Source organism: Plectropomus leopardus, chromosome 10 (assembly GCF_008729295.1).
Source record: "Plectropomus leopardus isolate mb chromosome 10, YSFRI_Pleo_2.0, whole genome shotgun sequence".
Lineage (NCBI taxonomy): Eukaryota > Metazoa > Chordata > Actinopteri > Perciformes > Serranidae > Plectropomus > Plectropomus leopardus.
In genome coordinates this window covers 24,478,364-24,494,340 of record NC_056472.1, presented here as the reverse complement: position 1 = coordinate 24,494,340, position 15,977 = coordinate 24,478,364, and the positions used below count along the sequence as shown (strand labels likewise).

General features: G+C 41.2%; 1 protein-coding gene across 4 annotated transcripts in view; it reads left to right on the top strand.

Annotated features, from left to right (window-relative positions):
- The window catches only part of LOC121949195 (target of Nesh-SH3), a 39,186-nt gene that overhangs the window by 11,562 nt on the left and 11,647 nt on the right, over positions 1–15,977 (top strand). The window contains exons 4-13 of one of the 4 annotated variants that reach the window (XM_042494817.1): positions 970–1,102; positions 2,756–2,946; positions 4,035–4,078; positions 4,829–4,877; positions 5,911–5,976; positions 6,173–6,250; positions 8,040–10,067; positions 11,158–11,235; positions 11,644–11,829; positions 12,557–12,622. In XM_042494817.1, the coding sequence (XP_042350751.1) occupies positions 970–1,102; positions 2,756–2,946; positions 4,035–4,078; positions 4,829–4,877; positions 5,911–5,976; positions 6,173–6,250; positions 8,040–10,067; positions 11,158–11,235; positions 11,644–11,829; positions 12,557–12,622 (2,919 nt within the window). The remainder of the gene's footprint in view (positions 1–969; positions 1,103–2,755; positions 2,947–4,034; positions 4,079–4,828; positions 4,878–5,910; positions 5,977–6,172; positions 6,251–8,039; positions 10,068–11,157; positions 11,236–11,643; positions 11,830–12,556; positions 12,623–15,977) is intronic. The other 3 variants (XM_042494818.1, XM_042494819.1, XM_042494820.1) reach the window with 3 other exon arrangements.

The following is a 15,977-nucleotide window of genomic DNA, read 5'->3' as shown; positions in this document are numbered from 1 at the left end:
TGAACATGGAGGAAGGGGAGACCGGCTATATTATTTCTCTGGTATAATTATGTTAGAATATACTAACCTGAAGCACATGAAAGGCTAGGGTCTCAGCTACGAATAAACATGTACACAAATGCGTTCTTACTAATTTGTGATTTAAGTCATATTGTGCATTTGTAGTAAGCCGCCTCATCACTGGGTTGGTTGGCACAATGTTAAAATGCTAGTTACAAAAAATGAACATTTCGCTGCACTGCATACTTTATTCTGCTTAACTTAAACCTGTTGTCCTCGTTTGTGGACACTTTTATTTGCCATCCAGTTTTATCAAAAGCACAAAACACTGTAAAAACAAAGTGGCAACCATCTCAGGACAAGGTGTGAATCTGATCAAATGTTATGATTGAAACTTGCTTATCCATCCTAGTAATGTTTGTAGCTTGGTATGGTGTTCCGTCTTGACAATTTAAGTAACATTTACAAGCTGAAACACCTTTAATGTGGAAGTACTCATTTGAGGACATTGGGATTTTATTATTTTGGAGTATGGAGAAAGGAAAATTTATACAAAGTTACAAAATGAACAAATCACAAAGCTTTTAGATATGTTTTACTATTTGCAATTTTGATTCTGCACAGTCATGTTCAGGCATTGAAATTAACTGTTTTGAACAGTTTTAGATGTGAGCAATGATCCCTAAGCCATAGAGTTCCAAAACATCGGACAAATGTTGCATTGTTTGTAATTTAATTTTTGCACAACAATATTCAGGCATGGAATTAAACATTTTTATACTTCTTTACACACTTACGACTGCCAAAAATAAACCCACTGACTCCACAGGAGGACTTTTTTTTCAAAAACTATCTACAGTTTAAAGACAATGCTTTTTTTTTTTTTTTTTAAATGAGAACAAACAAAAAACAAAATAGCAGATCCTACATACCTAAAATAGCTGAAATAACAATGTTATTGGTTCTCAGGTAAAGTGGAGCTGCAGAAGCCGCTACACCTGGTCATTGGATCTGTGACGCCCACCTCAGTCCTCCTGTCTTGGGGGACCCTGCTGAAAACTCCTTATGAAGGCAACGTTATGAATGACTGCCTCGAGGATGGGTGAGTAAATTCAAAGTTTAATCTTTTCATGTATTCAGTTAGCTATCTGTGAAGTACAACATTAGCCCCTGTAGCTACTTATTTACATTTTGGCAACTTGCCACTATTAAAAGAATGCCAAAATAGACATTAACAGCTCCTGTTAGCAATGCACTCATGTATGTACAGATAGCTATCACTGCTTTGCTTTAATACTGAAAGAAACGTTACAACATGGTGATTTCCAGGCAAGTACTGATGTAGAGTTTCCAGAGTCTGTTTTCTATGATTGCAAAACGAATTTATGGACATTTCTTGCAATAGAAAAAGGATGTTATGATATCTTCAGAAACTGTGAGTATTAATATACATATTAATATGTAGACAGACATGCTGAAACTTAACTTTATGTTTCAATATAAATATGAAGACAGACATTTCTGTGTGTTTAGATTTTAATGAGTTGTAAGGAGTTTTGACGCAGGTATTTTACAGCAAAGTGGACGCTCTGAATACTTTAACTGCCTGAAAAAGAGCGAGCGGTTCATGATTGTTTCTGTGGATTTCATGGTCTTTCACTCTGCTTTTTTTAAACAATCAAAATATTTCTTCCACCACTGTTGAACTGAAGACCTCTAACATTACTGCTGCAGAGCAAAGATGGAGAAATGGAAATTGCAGATGCACAGGTGTACTGAAAGAGAGGATCATACTTATGCGCAGAGATTCAGTTTCCAGCCTTTTTCATTTAATGCACACTGGCTGTTTTGTATTTTCGCTAAGCATATTAACAGATCACTCACTCTCACACACATGCACTTGGCGCAGAGACTCTGGTATAACTGCATAAACAGTAAACGATTCCCTGAAGTCTCTCAGGTTACTGAACAGTGGATCCAGGACAGCCTGTGCACACAGGTGTTTAGGAGAGGAGTCAACCCACAACACATGTGAACACTGTTCTCTTTCTCTCAAATAAATAAAAAGCCAGGAGGCATTTGATAGAAAAAAAAATCCCTCTCTGCCCTTTGGTACAGATGTCCTCTTTGTTTTATGTTTAATATTAGTTTCATATGTGTCTTCTGAATGAAGGGATAGAATCACAAATCTGCCCTTTTGTGGGCATCAAAATGTTGTATACTTTTTTCTCTCTTTTTCATTATTATTCATCTTATTTGTCATACCCATTTTTGTGGGTGTTTTTTGTAAATGAATGAATGAATTAATTTAAAATGATATAACAACACAGGTTATTCTAAGGCAGCTGGGTGGGGAGAGGAGGGTTAGAGAAAAGGTTGCATTCCCTTTTGGAGTATCAATACCCGCAAAATTTGTAAAACAAATGGGCACATATGGATGTACTGTGCCATTCATGCAGGAATTTACAATGTTTTTCTGAAAATAAGAATCCCAAACTAAGATCAGACCCAAGCAGTTGTTAGAGTTTTGTCAGCATTGTTGGAATAATCATGCAATTTTGAATAAGACAAGACATTAACATTTTATGATATTTAAAAGTACTCAAGGGTTCTACTTTAAGAAAAACTGCAAATTCTTTTTTCTTTTTCTTCCGACACTTATAGATATTCTATCATCTGGATGTTTGTGTTTCTTAATAGATGCAGGATTTACTGAATTATCTGCATTTCCTGATTTGTTCTGTCTTTATTTCAGACACTACACGGTGCGCTATCGCGAGAGGAACAGGAAGTGGAACTACCAGACCTGCCCTACTAGCGACACGGTCATTGACAACCTGAAGCCAAACACACTCTATGAGTTCGGTGTCCAGCCCAACTCTAAGGATGGCACTGGAGTGTGGAGCAAGCCGGTCATTCACAACATCAGCTCAGGAGGCATCGAGGGTATGTTTGAAGCAACTCAATTGTTGAATAAATGTTGGCATTGAATGTTTCTGCAAACCACAAATATGTTACATTTGTATATTTCATATGGAGTGAATGTTGAAGAATGTTGAAACTCTATGTTGTGACAACACCGTGGTTCACATACGGTTAGGTTTAGGTGCAAAAAACAGTTTGTCATGTTTTGGCTTGAAATAGACCGTATTGTCACTGCAAACACCACTGGAGATGTCCAGACCTCTTGCTAAGCGTCTGAACGGTGGTCTGCTGTCTGGTTGTTTGACAGCGGTCTCGCTTAGGTCGCAAACCATACACCATCCCCTCCACCTCTGGTCTGCATGATTTTTTTGTGTATAATGGCATGGTCACACATGAGCGAAAGCAGGCGAGTGACTTGCGCCTGCTGAGATAATAAATGGTATATAATGATGACATGGAAAGCTACTTTGCTAGTAAATACCCCAAAATATGATGTCTTTAATGAAATAACCATTTACATTATTCTATGCCTATCTCATGACACACTACCAACCAGGTAGTATCTTTTATGTGGTATGTATATGTTGTATTTTTCATGGCCAGTATTGTACGATATTAATTAGACATGGCAACAATCAATGTCTCCTCCACACATACTTCTTTGCTATTGGTTTAGGCTGTGAAATTACCAGTCATTGTTCACTAAAGTTAAACTCCACATGATGCAAAGATGCAAATTTGGTTTGCCACTGGAAGCAAATATTTGATTCAACCATTTGGCTGTATTGAAATTTAGTGAATTTACTCATGTGTAACTGTGCCCTAAATCCATTTGATCACTAATTCAGGAAACAGCTCTTTGGCAAATTTAGCATTGTTTTCATGCGGTCAGCAGCAGTCACTAACCAGTCTAACTGTATCCAAACCATCTTGTTATAAACTTATATTTAGCCACTTCTGAGGAACTCACTCATTCAGTCTACGAAGATGAAATGCATCTTGAGTGAAGCATGTGGTTGTGCAATGTGGTTTTGTTTAGTTCCCTCACTTTCTATTAGTTCCACTGTGCTGATTTATTTACTGATTTTTATCTTGTGTCATGTTTCTAGAGAAGACAGTCAGGAAAATCTTAAAACGTCCCACTGGCCCTCTGGTATGTATTCGACACACTTAATTTCTTATCCAAGCATAACCAAAGCATTATAACTGATATTATGAAGCTGTTATGTTGCAGATTTTCTTACATTTTGTTGTATTAAGATGTGAAATGAAATAAGTGTTTGACTGTACTGAGACTGCACAGGTACACCTTGTCTCAAAATAAATACTTTTGGGAACACAGTGTTTATTTGGAACAAGCAACATGCTTCAGAGTCCATGTTGTGCACTTTAGTGAGCTTATGCTATTCTCAGGGTTGTTTGCCTCATTAGTTTTCCATCCAACTGCTGAATGGAAACAGCATCAGTGCAGCCAGGACCGGCCAAGCCAAGAGAGCTAGCTGACTTCTAGAGTGGAATAAAACTGAGGAAAGAGAGGAGATGAGAGGGCAGGATGGAGGAGGAAGGATAACTGTGTGGAAATGAATTGAGAGGAGAAAGGTGGCACTGATTTACTGACAGTGGAGGGCTGATGTGTCACGTGCTCCTGCTCCTCTGCAGTCGTAAAACATCACAGCTGTTGAGAATCAGCCACAACACTTGCCCTCTATTTGAAGAGGGAAACTTCAAATAATAAGCTTCTCAGCAAGGACTTTACCAATTCGACATGGAGCAGAGGGCTTAAAAGTTACGAAAGAGACAGAGAAAGAGATGGCACTGAGGTCAAATGCTTAACTTTGGATTGTGCTCACTACAGAGACTAATGACCATTCTTTCCTTTTTCTTTTTGTCTTTCACCCTTCAGAAACCCATACCGTCAGGCCCGCACTCCTTCCCCTATTCTCCACGCCATGGTAAGCCAATGGACACATGCTGCTTCTGGTCAAACCCATTGAACCCTTTTTAATACAGCAGCAAAATTTTTATAACACACTTGGATTTACTGCTGCTCAGAAATGTTTGTTTCAGCCCTTCGCACTGACCCCTGCTTTAAGACCCAGCACTGGAAGAATTTTAACTAGAACTTTTGATTTATCGTTTCTGCAGGCAGGACCTCATCATATCCTGTCTAACTTTTTTTGTTTTTATTCACAAATTTGATTTTGCTGGTATTTTGCAGATTCCACTTTTCAAACTGTGAGTCGATGATGATGAGCTTAGCGCAAAATACTACATAAGTCAAGATGAAAAGGAGACCATTCAACACAACCCATTCTGCCACATATCATATTAACTTTTAACATTTTCATTAGTGAGTCAGCCTACTTTAAATCTCCTATGCAATCTAAACAATATTGTTTTAATAACGATAGCCTAAATGATTATTTGTTAAGTGAAATCGGTAAGTTTTAGTGATTAACCCAAAGATAATTATCAGCTGTCTCTGGGGTTTCCCTTAGGTCTACAGTTTCTATCAGCACAGTGTTTTAATATTTAAGACCATAACTGTTTTGAGTCTCTCTCTGTTCTCATCAGTTTAATTTTTGGCCGCAGCAAGCATTTCCATTGATTGCAGTAGCTTACAAGACAAAATTGAATATGTCATCATAAATTCAGTTAATGAGGTTTAATTATGAAATTTACCACGCTAATTCTACCACCAAGTCATAGTTATGTCTTTTATTTCAGTGTATGTTCTGCTGTCCCTATATGGCAAAAAAAAAAAATTAAGATCCCAGGTTCAGATATTGGAGGAATAAACAACAGATAAATTATCATTAATCATTTTGCTGACAGATATAACACAGAAATGTAATGCAGGGGAAACAATGTCATCCAAAACAAATTTTTCCTGTTGAGCATAATTCCTTTACATAACTCTTTCTTTTCAGGATTTTGAGGACATCTCATGTGTGACTCAAATCTCTCCTCCCTTGTTGTTGTCAGTTCTCCATAACAGGACCCAGGGCAGACCGCCCCTTTCCCGGAACATAGCCCCAAAGACAACTCTTGGTAATGACTTTTCTGACCTAAAGCTGAGTTCAGAGGTCAGAAAACACTCCTGACCTCACATCTGACCAATCTACCTGACTTTACTCCTTCTATTCTGCTCATTGTTCAAAGCACATACACGTTTTTTTGTACATTCTGCAGGACATACGGTAATAACTTTTCTCCCAGGTCTACTAACTTACACTATTTTTCTCAGCTCCAACCACAACTACTAAACAGGAATCTCTGTCGACCCCTGAACCCACACTCCCTGTGGTCACCAAACAGCCAATCGGTAAACAGTGAATCGTGGTTCTTTTTGAAAAGGCTTCATGGCTCTTACTCAGGCTGTATGCAGTTATAGACATGGCGGACTGTAACTTAAGAGGCTGTCAGTGCTTCACATTGTCCTTTATATTTCGCTGCATGAGAAAGAGTAGCATGCTATGAGTGAGTACAGAAGCTAGACCTTCCCAGTGGAAACCGATGGTGTCAGCTGTTGAGTTGCAATGAGTATAAGGTAGGTGGCCTTGGCTGCATGGCAATTTAGCAAAGCAACTAAGCTTACAAGGGTTCTTAATGATAGTTTCTAGGGTCTGTTGTGTATTTCAGGTTATTTTTACATTACTGGATTTGTAAGATAATGCCTGCTTATTTTTTTTAATTTCAGAACCTTGTTAGATGCTGCTCAGGCAAGCAATGCATTTCAGATCAGTCATGTGTCAAATATACAGACTCTATCTCATAATTATCCTGTGCCTTGCCATCTGTAAATCTCATCATTACCAACTCAATCTAGCATCAGTCCAAGACCTTATATGAGTATAAATATTTAAGTTTTTTTTTTCTTTCAGCCTAGAGGCTTTTGCTTTCAATGCAGGCGATGGTGTGAAGTCTGCATGACAGACCTGCATGCATAAGACATTCCTTTCTCTCCCACAGGAACTCAAGCAGAATTTTTACCTTACTTTTCTTCTTTTACCTTTTCTTTCTATGTTCCTTTGTTTTGCACTGAGCTTAATTGTTATTAAATGAAGCCAGAGTGTTGCCATATGGTATGTCCCGATACAGGGACTGGATGCATATGAATACAATAGACCTGTTCAATTTCAGTAGCTCCTTCAAACATAGCCTTTTGTATTTTGTATTACTAGTTTGTATTATTTACAACCCCTATTATCCAACAATCCATTTGCACCAGTCAGTTATTCAATGTAGTATTCATGGGTTGATTTGGAGGATCCAGTCCCTGTGTTGAGACTGTATTTTCCATTTCTTTTAGATATACTGGAGGCAGTTCCAGGAAATAGTCATTTGACCAATGTTCCCTGTTCTTGGTTGGTTGGTTAATTCCATTGCATTAGCCAACAATCCCCCCAAAACAGAAGTATTTTAAACATTACGCTGCCATAAAGTTGAGTACTAAAGGCCAGGAATTCAATGTTATCATTTGCTTTCCTTGCCTTCCTGCTGTTTTTTTTTTTCAAGCCCTCTCTTTCTTATTTTGTTGACTTCCCTTCTTTTTCTCTCTCATTCTCTGTCACTGAGGTGAACATCTCATCAGACTGAACAATCAGTTTAGAATGGTCCATCAAAATCTCAAAGCAAGTAATCAGTCAGCAACTATTAAACCCTCATGTGTCATAGACTCTTGGAGGCAGAGCCAATGGATTTGGATGGTTGTCGCTCACAGGCATCCTGGCCTTGATAGCTGAGTCTGTCTGTAGTAAAACGGCTGTTACATTTCAAATACCTCCATATGGTCTCTTTGCCTTTGATATTGGACCCCCTCTATCAGACATGTGCAAAGTAGAAGGTATTGTGTAACTTGTGCTTTAGTCCAAGATTAGCACTGTGAGTTCTCAGGCCAGTAGCTACTGGCACTTCTACTGATCTAAATGTCAGCTGTACCCTAACTTTATGCCTTAATGTCTTGCTTTCATAGTTTTCTGGACAATGAAATAACATTTTTTACTTCAATTTGTAAAAATAATCTTTCCTACACAATATCATATATGAAATTATATTTTACAGCACAGCACTGTGGCTTCATGGCCATATTTTTTCTCTCTCACACAACCCAGGAGGAGGAGACCGCTCAAGATCTGTCTTGACTCCTTTCATGGAGCCCCCTATAGCTCCCAAACACCCACCTCCACCATGTATTACGACCACCACAGCATCTGTGTTGGTCACCCAACCTCATGCACAACCTCAACCAAACCCCCAGCTCCAGCCTCAGTATCTGCCACCTCAACAACCAAAGCCCCAAACCAAAAAACCTCAACCTCAGCCTCAACCAAAACCCTTTTTCCGACCACAACCCCAACCCAAATCGCAACCCAAACCCCAACCCCAACCCCAACCCAAACCCCAACCCCAACCCCAACCAACATCCCAGCCCCTATTCCAGACTCAACCACAACCCCAACTAACATCCAAGCCTGTATTCCAGACCAAACCACAACCTGAAACTACATCCAAGCCCATCTACAAGACCAAACCACAACCCAGAACAACATCCAAGCCCCTATTCCAGACCCAACCGCAACCTCAACTAACATCCAAGCCTGTATTCCAGACCAAACCACAACCCGAAACAACATCCAAGCCCACCTACAAGACCAAACCACAACCCGAAACAACATCCAAGCCCACCTACAAGACCAAACCACAACCCGAAACAACATCCAAGCCCATATTCCAGACAGAACCACAACCCCAACTAACATCCAAGCCTGTATTCCAGACCAAACCACAACCCGAAACAACATCCAAGCCCATATTCCAGACCAAACCACAACCCCAAACAACATTCAAACCCGTATTCAGGACCAAACTACAACCCCAAACAACATCCAAACCAGTATTCCAGACCAAACCACAACCCCAAACAACATCCAAGCCCATGTTCGGGACCAAACCACAACCCCAAACAACATCCAAACCCGTATTCAGGACCAAACTACAACCCCAAACAACATCCAAGCCCATATTCCAGACCCAACCACAACCACAACCAACATCCAAGCCCAAATTTCAGACCCAACCACAACCTCAACTAACATCCAAGCCCATATTCCAGACCAAGCCCCAACCAACATCCCAGCCCAAAATTCCAACCCAACCCCAATCAACACCTAAGCTCAAAATCCAGACCCCACCTCAGTCACAAACATGGTCAAAGCCACATTCCCAATCACAACCTCAAACCACAACCCAGCTCCAGGCTGAACCACAACCTCAACCTACCCTCCAGCCAAAACATCAGGCCCAAACTCAAACACAACCGCATCCAAAGACTCAGAGCCAGTCTCACCTTCAAACACCTCCCCAGCCCACACCTGTGGCACACCCTCAAACACCTCAGCCAACACTTCATCATATACCTCAGACCCAACAAGTACTACCAAAGATTCACATTGGACCACAACCTCAACCACAAATTCGATCTACAACTCAGCCACAAGCCCAAACACAACCTCAACCAAAGACCAACACACAGCCTAAACCACAATTTCAATCTACAACTCAGCTACAAACCCAAACACAACCTCAACCAAAGACCATCCCACAGCCCCAGCCACAGCTTCCACCAAAAACCAACCCAGAACCTCAACTTACCACCAAGCAACTGGCTAAGGCCCAGCCAACACCTGAACCAGAGATTTTTTTCCAACCAGAGTCCAAAACACAGCCTCAACCAAAGAGCCAACCCAAGCCCAAAACACGGCCTCAACCAAAGAGTCAAGCCAAGCCCAAAACACAGCCTCAACCTAAGCCCAAAACCCTGCTTCCACCAAAGAGACAACCCAAGCCCCAACCACCATTTCAACCAAAAAAACAGCCAAAGCCTCAGCAACCACCTCAACCAAAAAAACAGCATCAACAAAAGCCCCGAACAAGGGACCAACAAGAAACTCACCCCAAAACCCAGGCCCAACCTGAATTAAATTCTCAATCCATTCCCCAACCCCAACCTTCACAAAATGCCCAGACTCAGTCCCCGCTTGCCCTTCTCCCCAAGCCTCAACCGCAACCTGGGCTGCAGCCTCAGACCAGGACCTACTCTGATCCTCCCAAGGTCACCCTAAGGCAGGCAGTATCCACGGGTAAAGACCCTTCTTTTTGCCATCAGCAATCAAGTATTAAGACCTTATCTAAAATTACATTTTAAAAGGGGCATATTGAATCAAATATTAGTTTTCTGTTTCTATGAAGTTTTTAAGGTAAACCAAATAGATGTTGGTATTGCGGAAATCTGGTTAATAAAGTTGATTATGATCTTGTTGAGTTGTCAAAAGTCTATCTTTGCAATAGATTTTGCTTTTATAAAACCATCACTTGGCAAAGCAAAAGCCTCGTTTTTACTAAGCAGTCCAGTTCAGTTTAGTTTGTTACAGAATAGACGAGTTATTTTGTGTTTCCAATGTCCAAGTTTTGGATTGTACCAATAAAATTGCTCTGTTCCCTCCTGTTTTTTGGGCACCCCTCAGAGATACCTCGCACATTTAGAATGCTAATCCAATACCAAAAGTTTGAGCTAGAAATACTGCAGTCTGATGATTGGTCAAGAGAAAAGCATCACTTTTGCTTTACAAGGACTTGCTCTATAAGCACTCTATAAATAAAATGTATTATTATTATTATTTATTAATGCACAAACCTGCTACTTTTAAATATCCCATTTATTGCAACCAAGACTCTTAACATTTCAAGTAGTTCTTTTTTGTTCTGAAAATGTCGGGTGCAACCCCACTCGAACAATCAACCAGGTGCAGATGTTCCTCTGCATTTCCTGTGAAGATGAAATTTAGCGAGAGATGGACATAGTGATGCTGTCAATACTATCCTGTAACAATCCGGCCCACATGTTCGAGTACTGTCTGTGGTGGAAATGCCAAACAGATCTAGAGGTTAGGTACATGTCCATAAAGGTTACAGGTATACCGAAAGTATTTGGTGGAAACGCGTTTAAAAAGACAGTCCGTTTACACATGTACCATCTGAATGGACCTGGTCAAAGTTCAGCATTGTATGACTGCATGAAAGACGTTACTCTTCATGGATATCATGATGACAACTTCCTTTTACCAACATCTAAATCTACTTGTCCATTATCTCCATTATGCCCCCTTTAAAAGTAAAAAAATACACACCTATACGTTATCTTAGATAAATAGTGAGTTTTCTCTCATACAGCTCCTAGTCCACCAGAAGAGGGCAAGCCTCTACCAAGACCTGCCCTGGCTACAGAGAAGGCTGGTAGTTACAATCAGGGTAAACACCATGACAAGTGTGTCCCATTACCATGTCTGCTTTTGTCAAGTCACGTGGAAACCCAGTGCTTTCAGTCGTACTTCAAACCATTGGATGATGTCACTGCTTCCCCATCTCCATCTCCATCTCACCACCCTACACACCCCATCATTACTCCCGCCTTCATGTGTGCTTCCATTTTCAGCCCAGCACACTCACCTCACCCCCGCCCACTCACAACCAGAGCACTCTGGCTGGCTTTCGATGTCGTTTATGTCTCTCTGTTGTTTATGTCTTTCTGTCGTTTCATTCATTGTCCACTCTTCTACATTCTTCTTCACTGATGTGCCCTATCATTTATTCCATCTAGGTAAAGCTGTCGGAAGTGGATCATCCCTAACCTCCACAATTGCTTTTCTGCTCATCTAGGTACTGGCGTCCTCAGGCCATCAGTTCCTGAAGCTCCTCGTTCTCCCATTAGCTCTTCAGTAACTCCAGTAGGAAGAAACACCACGCTGCCCCGCACCCGGGTTCCTCCTCATACTACTCGTAATAGTGGCAGACCAATTTCTCCATCCAAGACATTCACCTCTCAAAGCTCCAGCACACCTGGGGGTAATGGAGAATTCACTTCCCTTCCTCTCACTCCCTCTTACCAAGTTGCTACCTCAGGTTATCCTCTCCTGTCAGCACTCTTTCATGCTCTCGTCTGCAGCTGCTGAAGAAGACAAACAAACTCCTGATTTAGCACATGATCTTTCTTTGAATGTACACGATAGACATTTGGATGCTTGTGCCTTTCTCCCTTTCCCGTTCACTCTTGTGCCTCACCTCCTTTCCACAGTCCATATGTTCTCCACGCTCTGCCACATGTGCTCGGTGTGTATTTCACAGTTTTACCACGAGCATCAGTGGCGTCTCTGGGGTCACGATCGTTAACATGATTTACGTTCCCTCTTGCTGGACGGGTGGGAAGTCTGGCCACAGCACTGGCCAGGACACACCACATTTTACACCAACCATGCCAAGCCAAGCACTGTGCAGACAGTACAGCCGCTGCAGCCAGTTTCTCTTTCTCTCTCCCAATCTCTTCCTCTCTCAAACACACCCACACACTCCCCAAAGAGTTATAGAGGAATAGAGTGAGAACTGTCAAAGGATAGAATTTATGTTTCAAAGTCATGGCATTTCAATTTGTGTATCCACAACATCTGTAAAACCAGGTTGAAGACACAAACAAGTCTTCAGCTTTAAAAAAGCATTTTTCTTTCTTTTTATTTGGTATTTGTTTGTCATGGTGACAGAAAACATCTTATAACAGACCTTTTTCTCCCTTCAACAGCCGATGGGGCGCATCATAGGGGCAATGCTCTTCCTAAACCTGTGGTGTGGTCCAAAGAAAAACCTGGTAAAGACAAACCAAGATAATCACCTTTCAGCGTCACTCGCTCACTAACCTAAGAGGCGCTGTCATGTCATGTCCCACACAGTGCTTTTGTCACAATCCTCTCATGCTTTGTCTGTCAGTGTGATGTTTTGTGTCTGGTCATGGTCTGTGTTGTCCAATAGTCCGGGTGGCTTATACTTGACTGAGACTGAAGCCATATATAATTCTAATTTTGGCATATACCTGTCCTTTCCACATTGTTTAGTCTACCATACATATGGACCTGAAATCCGGAACTGGTTCAGATTAGTTTGAGAATAGCTTTAGCCTGCTTGTTGAGAAAGGTGAATGTGGTTTGTCCTTTTTTAGGTCAATCACATTGTTTCCATTCTGCCAGGCAGGCTCAGTTAATTAGAGTAATTGAATCCACTTCAAGTAGTAATGCAAACCATGTCTGGACCGCATGCATTAATAACAATGCTACGCTCACTCCTTGTTGTTTGGAGTAGTGAAGAGAGGTTGTGCTTCAGTCCCATGTCACAGCTGGTGCGTGTTATTTCTGGAAACTTTGGCAGTTTCAGAGGTCTTCAAGGAGTCACATGGCTCTCTGGAAGCAACTCTACAGAAAATAATTTTGCCTGCCACCCTGCACACACATCCAAGCACAACGCTCATAGTGACTGTTTGTACTTTTCTAAAAGGTCCAATCTCAATACACCCCTTGACTCAAGCCCTTACTCTTTTGTTTTGCACGCTGATGTCTTGGGATAGAGGGGTAGGGTGTTACAGCTACATGAGTCTCACAACGGCGGCTTTTCAGAAGCACACTTTAAACAGTGAACAGCCAGCCAACAGCTTAAAATGTTCTCTTTTTTAAAAAAATTAATGATGTTTCAATGTATTATGGTTCTTTTCTTTAAAAACAAGCACAACAAAAGAAACTGCTAGTATGCCGATGTCTCGGTAGCCAGCTAGCTAATGTTACATTATTGCTGCTGATTTGAGCAAAACAGTACTGCATTTTGGCATATTTCCATATTGCATACCCCTATGATGGCAAATGACACCAAAAATTTGACTTAAGTCCAGCAGCGAAGCTGTTGCACTTGTAAGCGCTTGTTTGCTATCAGTCTAGGTTAGCAGGGTGGGATCGTGGGTCGTTAACATTAGGCTACAGAGCATAGTTGCCTATTATTGAGGCAGTTCTTTTTTTATTCAATGAGTTGTTTGATCAGTTGATAGCTTTAAACGTTAGTTGTGGACGAAATGTGAGTATCCTGACATTTGCGAAACGATGCCTATAGCCCACTTAATCACAACTGTAGATGATGGCATATTCAAAATGTTCTGTAACACTCTTTGCATCTGTTTGTGTAAATGCCAGCATACTGATGAGGTATCAGAGTCTTGAAAAGCTGTCCTATTTAATGGGGGAAGTTTTCAACCACCAGCCCTCTGTTCCAAGGGGCGAGTTGGCGCTTGAAAACAAGGGGTGGGGTGAAAATTTGACATAGTATTAGGCCTTCACCTTCACGTAGTTCACCTTCCCACTCCAAAAATGTAAATGGCACGCAACAAAATATTATTCTAACTTCTTTAACCACATAGCACTCTGCAGCTTAATATTGTACACAACAGCTGGTACAGAGTTTGCTTTTGGTGTGAATGAGAGTGTTTCCTTGACAGTTTTATAGAGCTCAATTTCACATTGGCATCTTAACTTGGATTTGTTTCAAAGCTCTGCTTATAGTGGACTGCAGGTGTGTAATGGACAGCGTCCATCCATGACTCTCATCCATGAAATGTGAGCACGTGTTGTAAAAGCAACAAACCTCAGTGATGTGAGGCAGTGGTTTGTATTTCAGTGGGAATATTTTTCTGGATGGAACGTAAATCCCCGTGTTTTGATTGCATCTATTTTCACGTTCTCACCCTGAAGATGAAGTTGTCTGACAGAAACCAGCGCTCACACCACTGCTGCTGTTTTACATCATGGAGCTGAGTCTGAAGCCATTGGCAAATCAGAGACTCCGCCTGCTGTTTTGAGGGGTTTATTTGGCGACAGCAGACCAAAAACAAGCGCTGTAGAAACTTCAGAGCGCCAACCAGATTGAATATGCTTTGAAGGCATTAGAGCTGCAACGCTTTATCAATTAGTTGTCAACTATTAAAGTCATCGCCAAATAATTTGATCATCAATTCATTAAAATCAAAATTCTCTCAGTCCTGCCTCTTAGATGTGAATATTTTATGGTATCTTTACTTCTCTATGACAGTAAACTGATGTCTAGACATTTAAGGATGTCATTTTGGACTTTTGGAAACACTGATTGACATTTTCTCAAATTTTATAGACCAAACAACAAATTGATTTATCAAGAAAATAATCCACAATGAATAAATAGATTAATTAACAATGAAAATAAATATTGGTTGCAGCCCTAGTAGACATATTGTAGACATACAAAGATCAGCCAAAACATTAAAACCACTGGCTGGTGAAGTGAATAACATTGACCATATCATTAGATTGCAATTCAGCTGGGAAAGTTTTGGTCCTGGCATTTATGTGGTTGCCACTTAACCCACTGAAACACCATTACAGTTCAAGTACCCCACCTCATGGCCATGACACTCCCCAAGGGCAGTTAGCCCCCACTGAGACAATGCACCATTCAACATTGCAAAAACTGCTCATGAATGGCCCAAGGACCATGACAAGGAGCTCAAGGCATGGACCTGGCCTCCAAATTTCCTAGAGCCCAATCTAATCGAGCATTTGTGGGATAAGGTGGTATACCACCTCACAACATATAGGACTCAAAGGATCTGCTGCCAGCACCCTGGTGAGAAACACCACAGGACTCCTCCAAGAGGTCCTGTGTCCATGCCTGGACAGGTCAGAGCCAAGTCCGATCCAAGGAAGCCCCACTGTGGATACGGGATACATCTTGGGTAATGGCACATCTGACAAATACTTGATCAGATTGGGATCTGTGGAATTTAGTGGCCAGTCTGATGCCTTGACTGCCATTCCTGAGCAGATTTTATGGTGTGGCATTGTGCACTGTCCTTCTTGGGGCTCCACTGCCATTGGGGAGTGCTGTTTCCATTAGAAAGGGTACTTGGTCTGCAACATTTTTGGGTGGGTGGAGTGTGTCAAGTGGCATCCGCATGAATGTCAGGACCCAAGGTTTTCCAGCAGAACATTGCATTGTGACAAGATAATTAATGTTGTTTACATCACCAGCCAGTGGTTTTAATGTTTTTGCTGATCTGTGAGTATTGTTGACATCAGATATTATGACATTACATAGGGTTGGCCCTGTTCTCATTTTCTGCTCAGATAACCATGACATCGCTCTTCTGAGCTGTC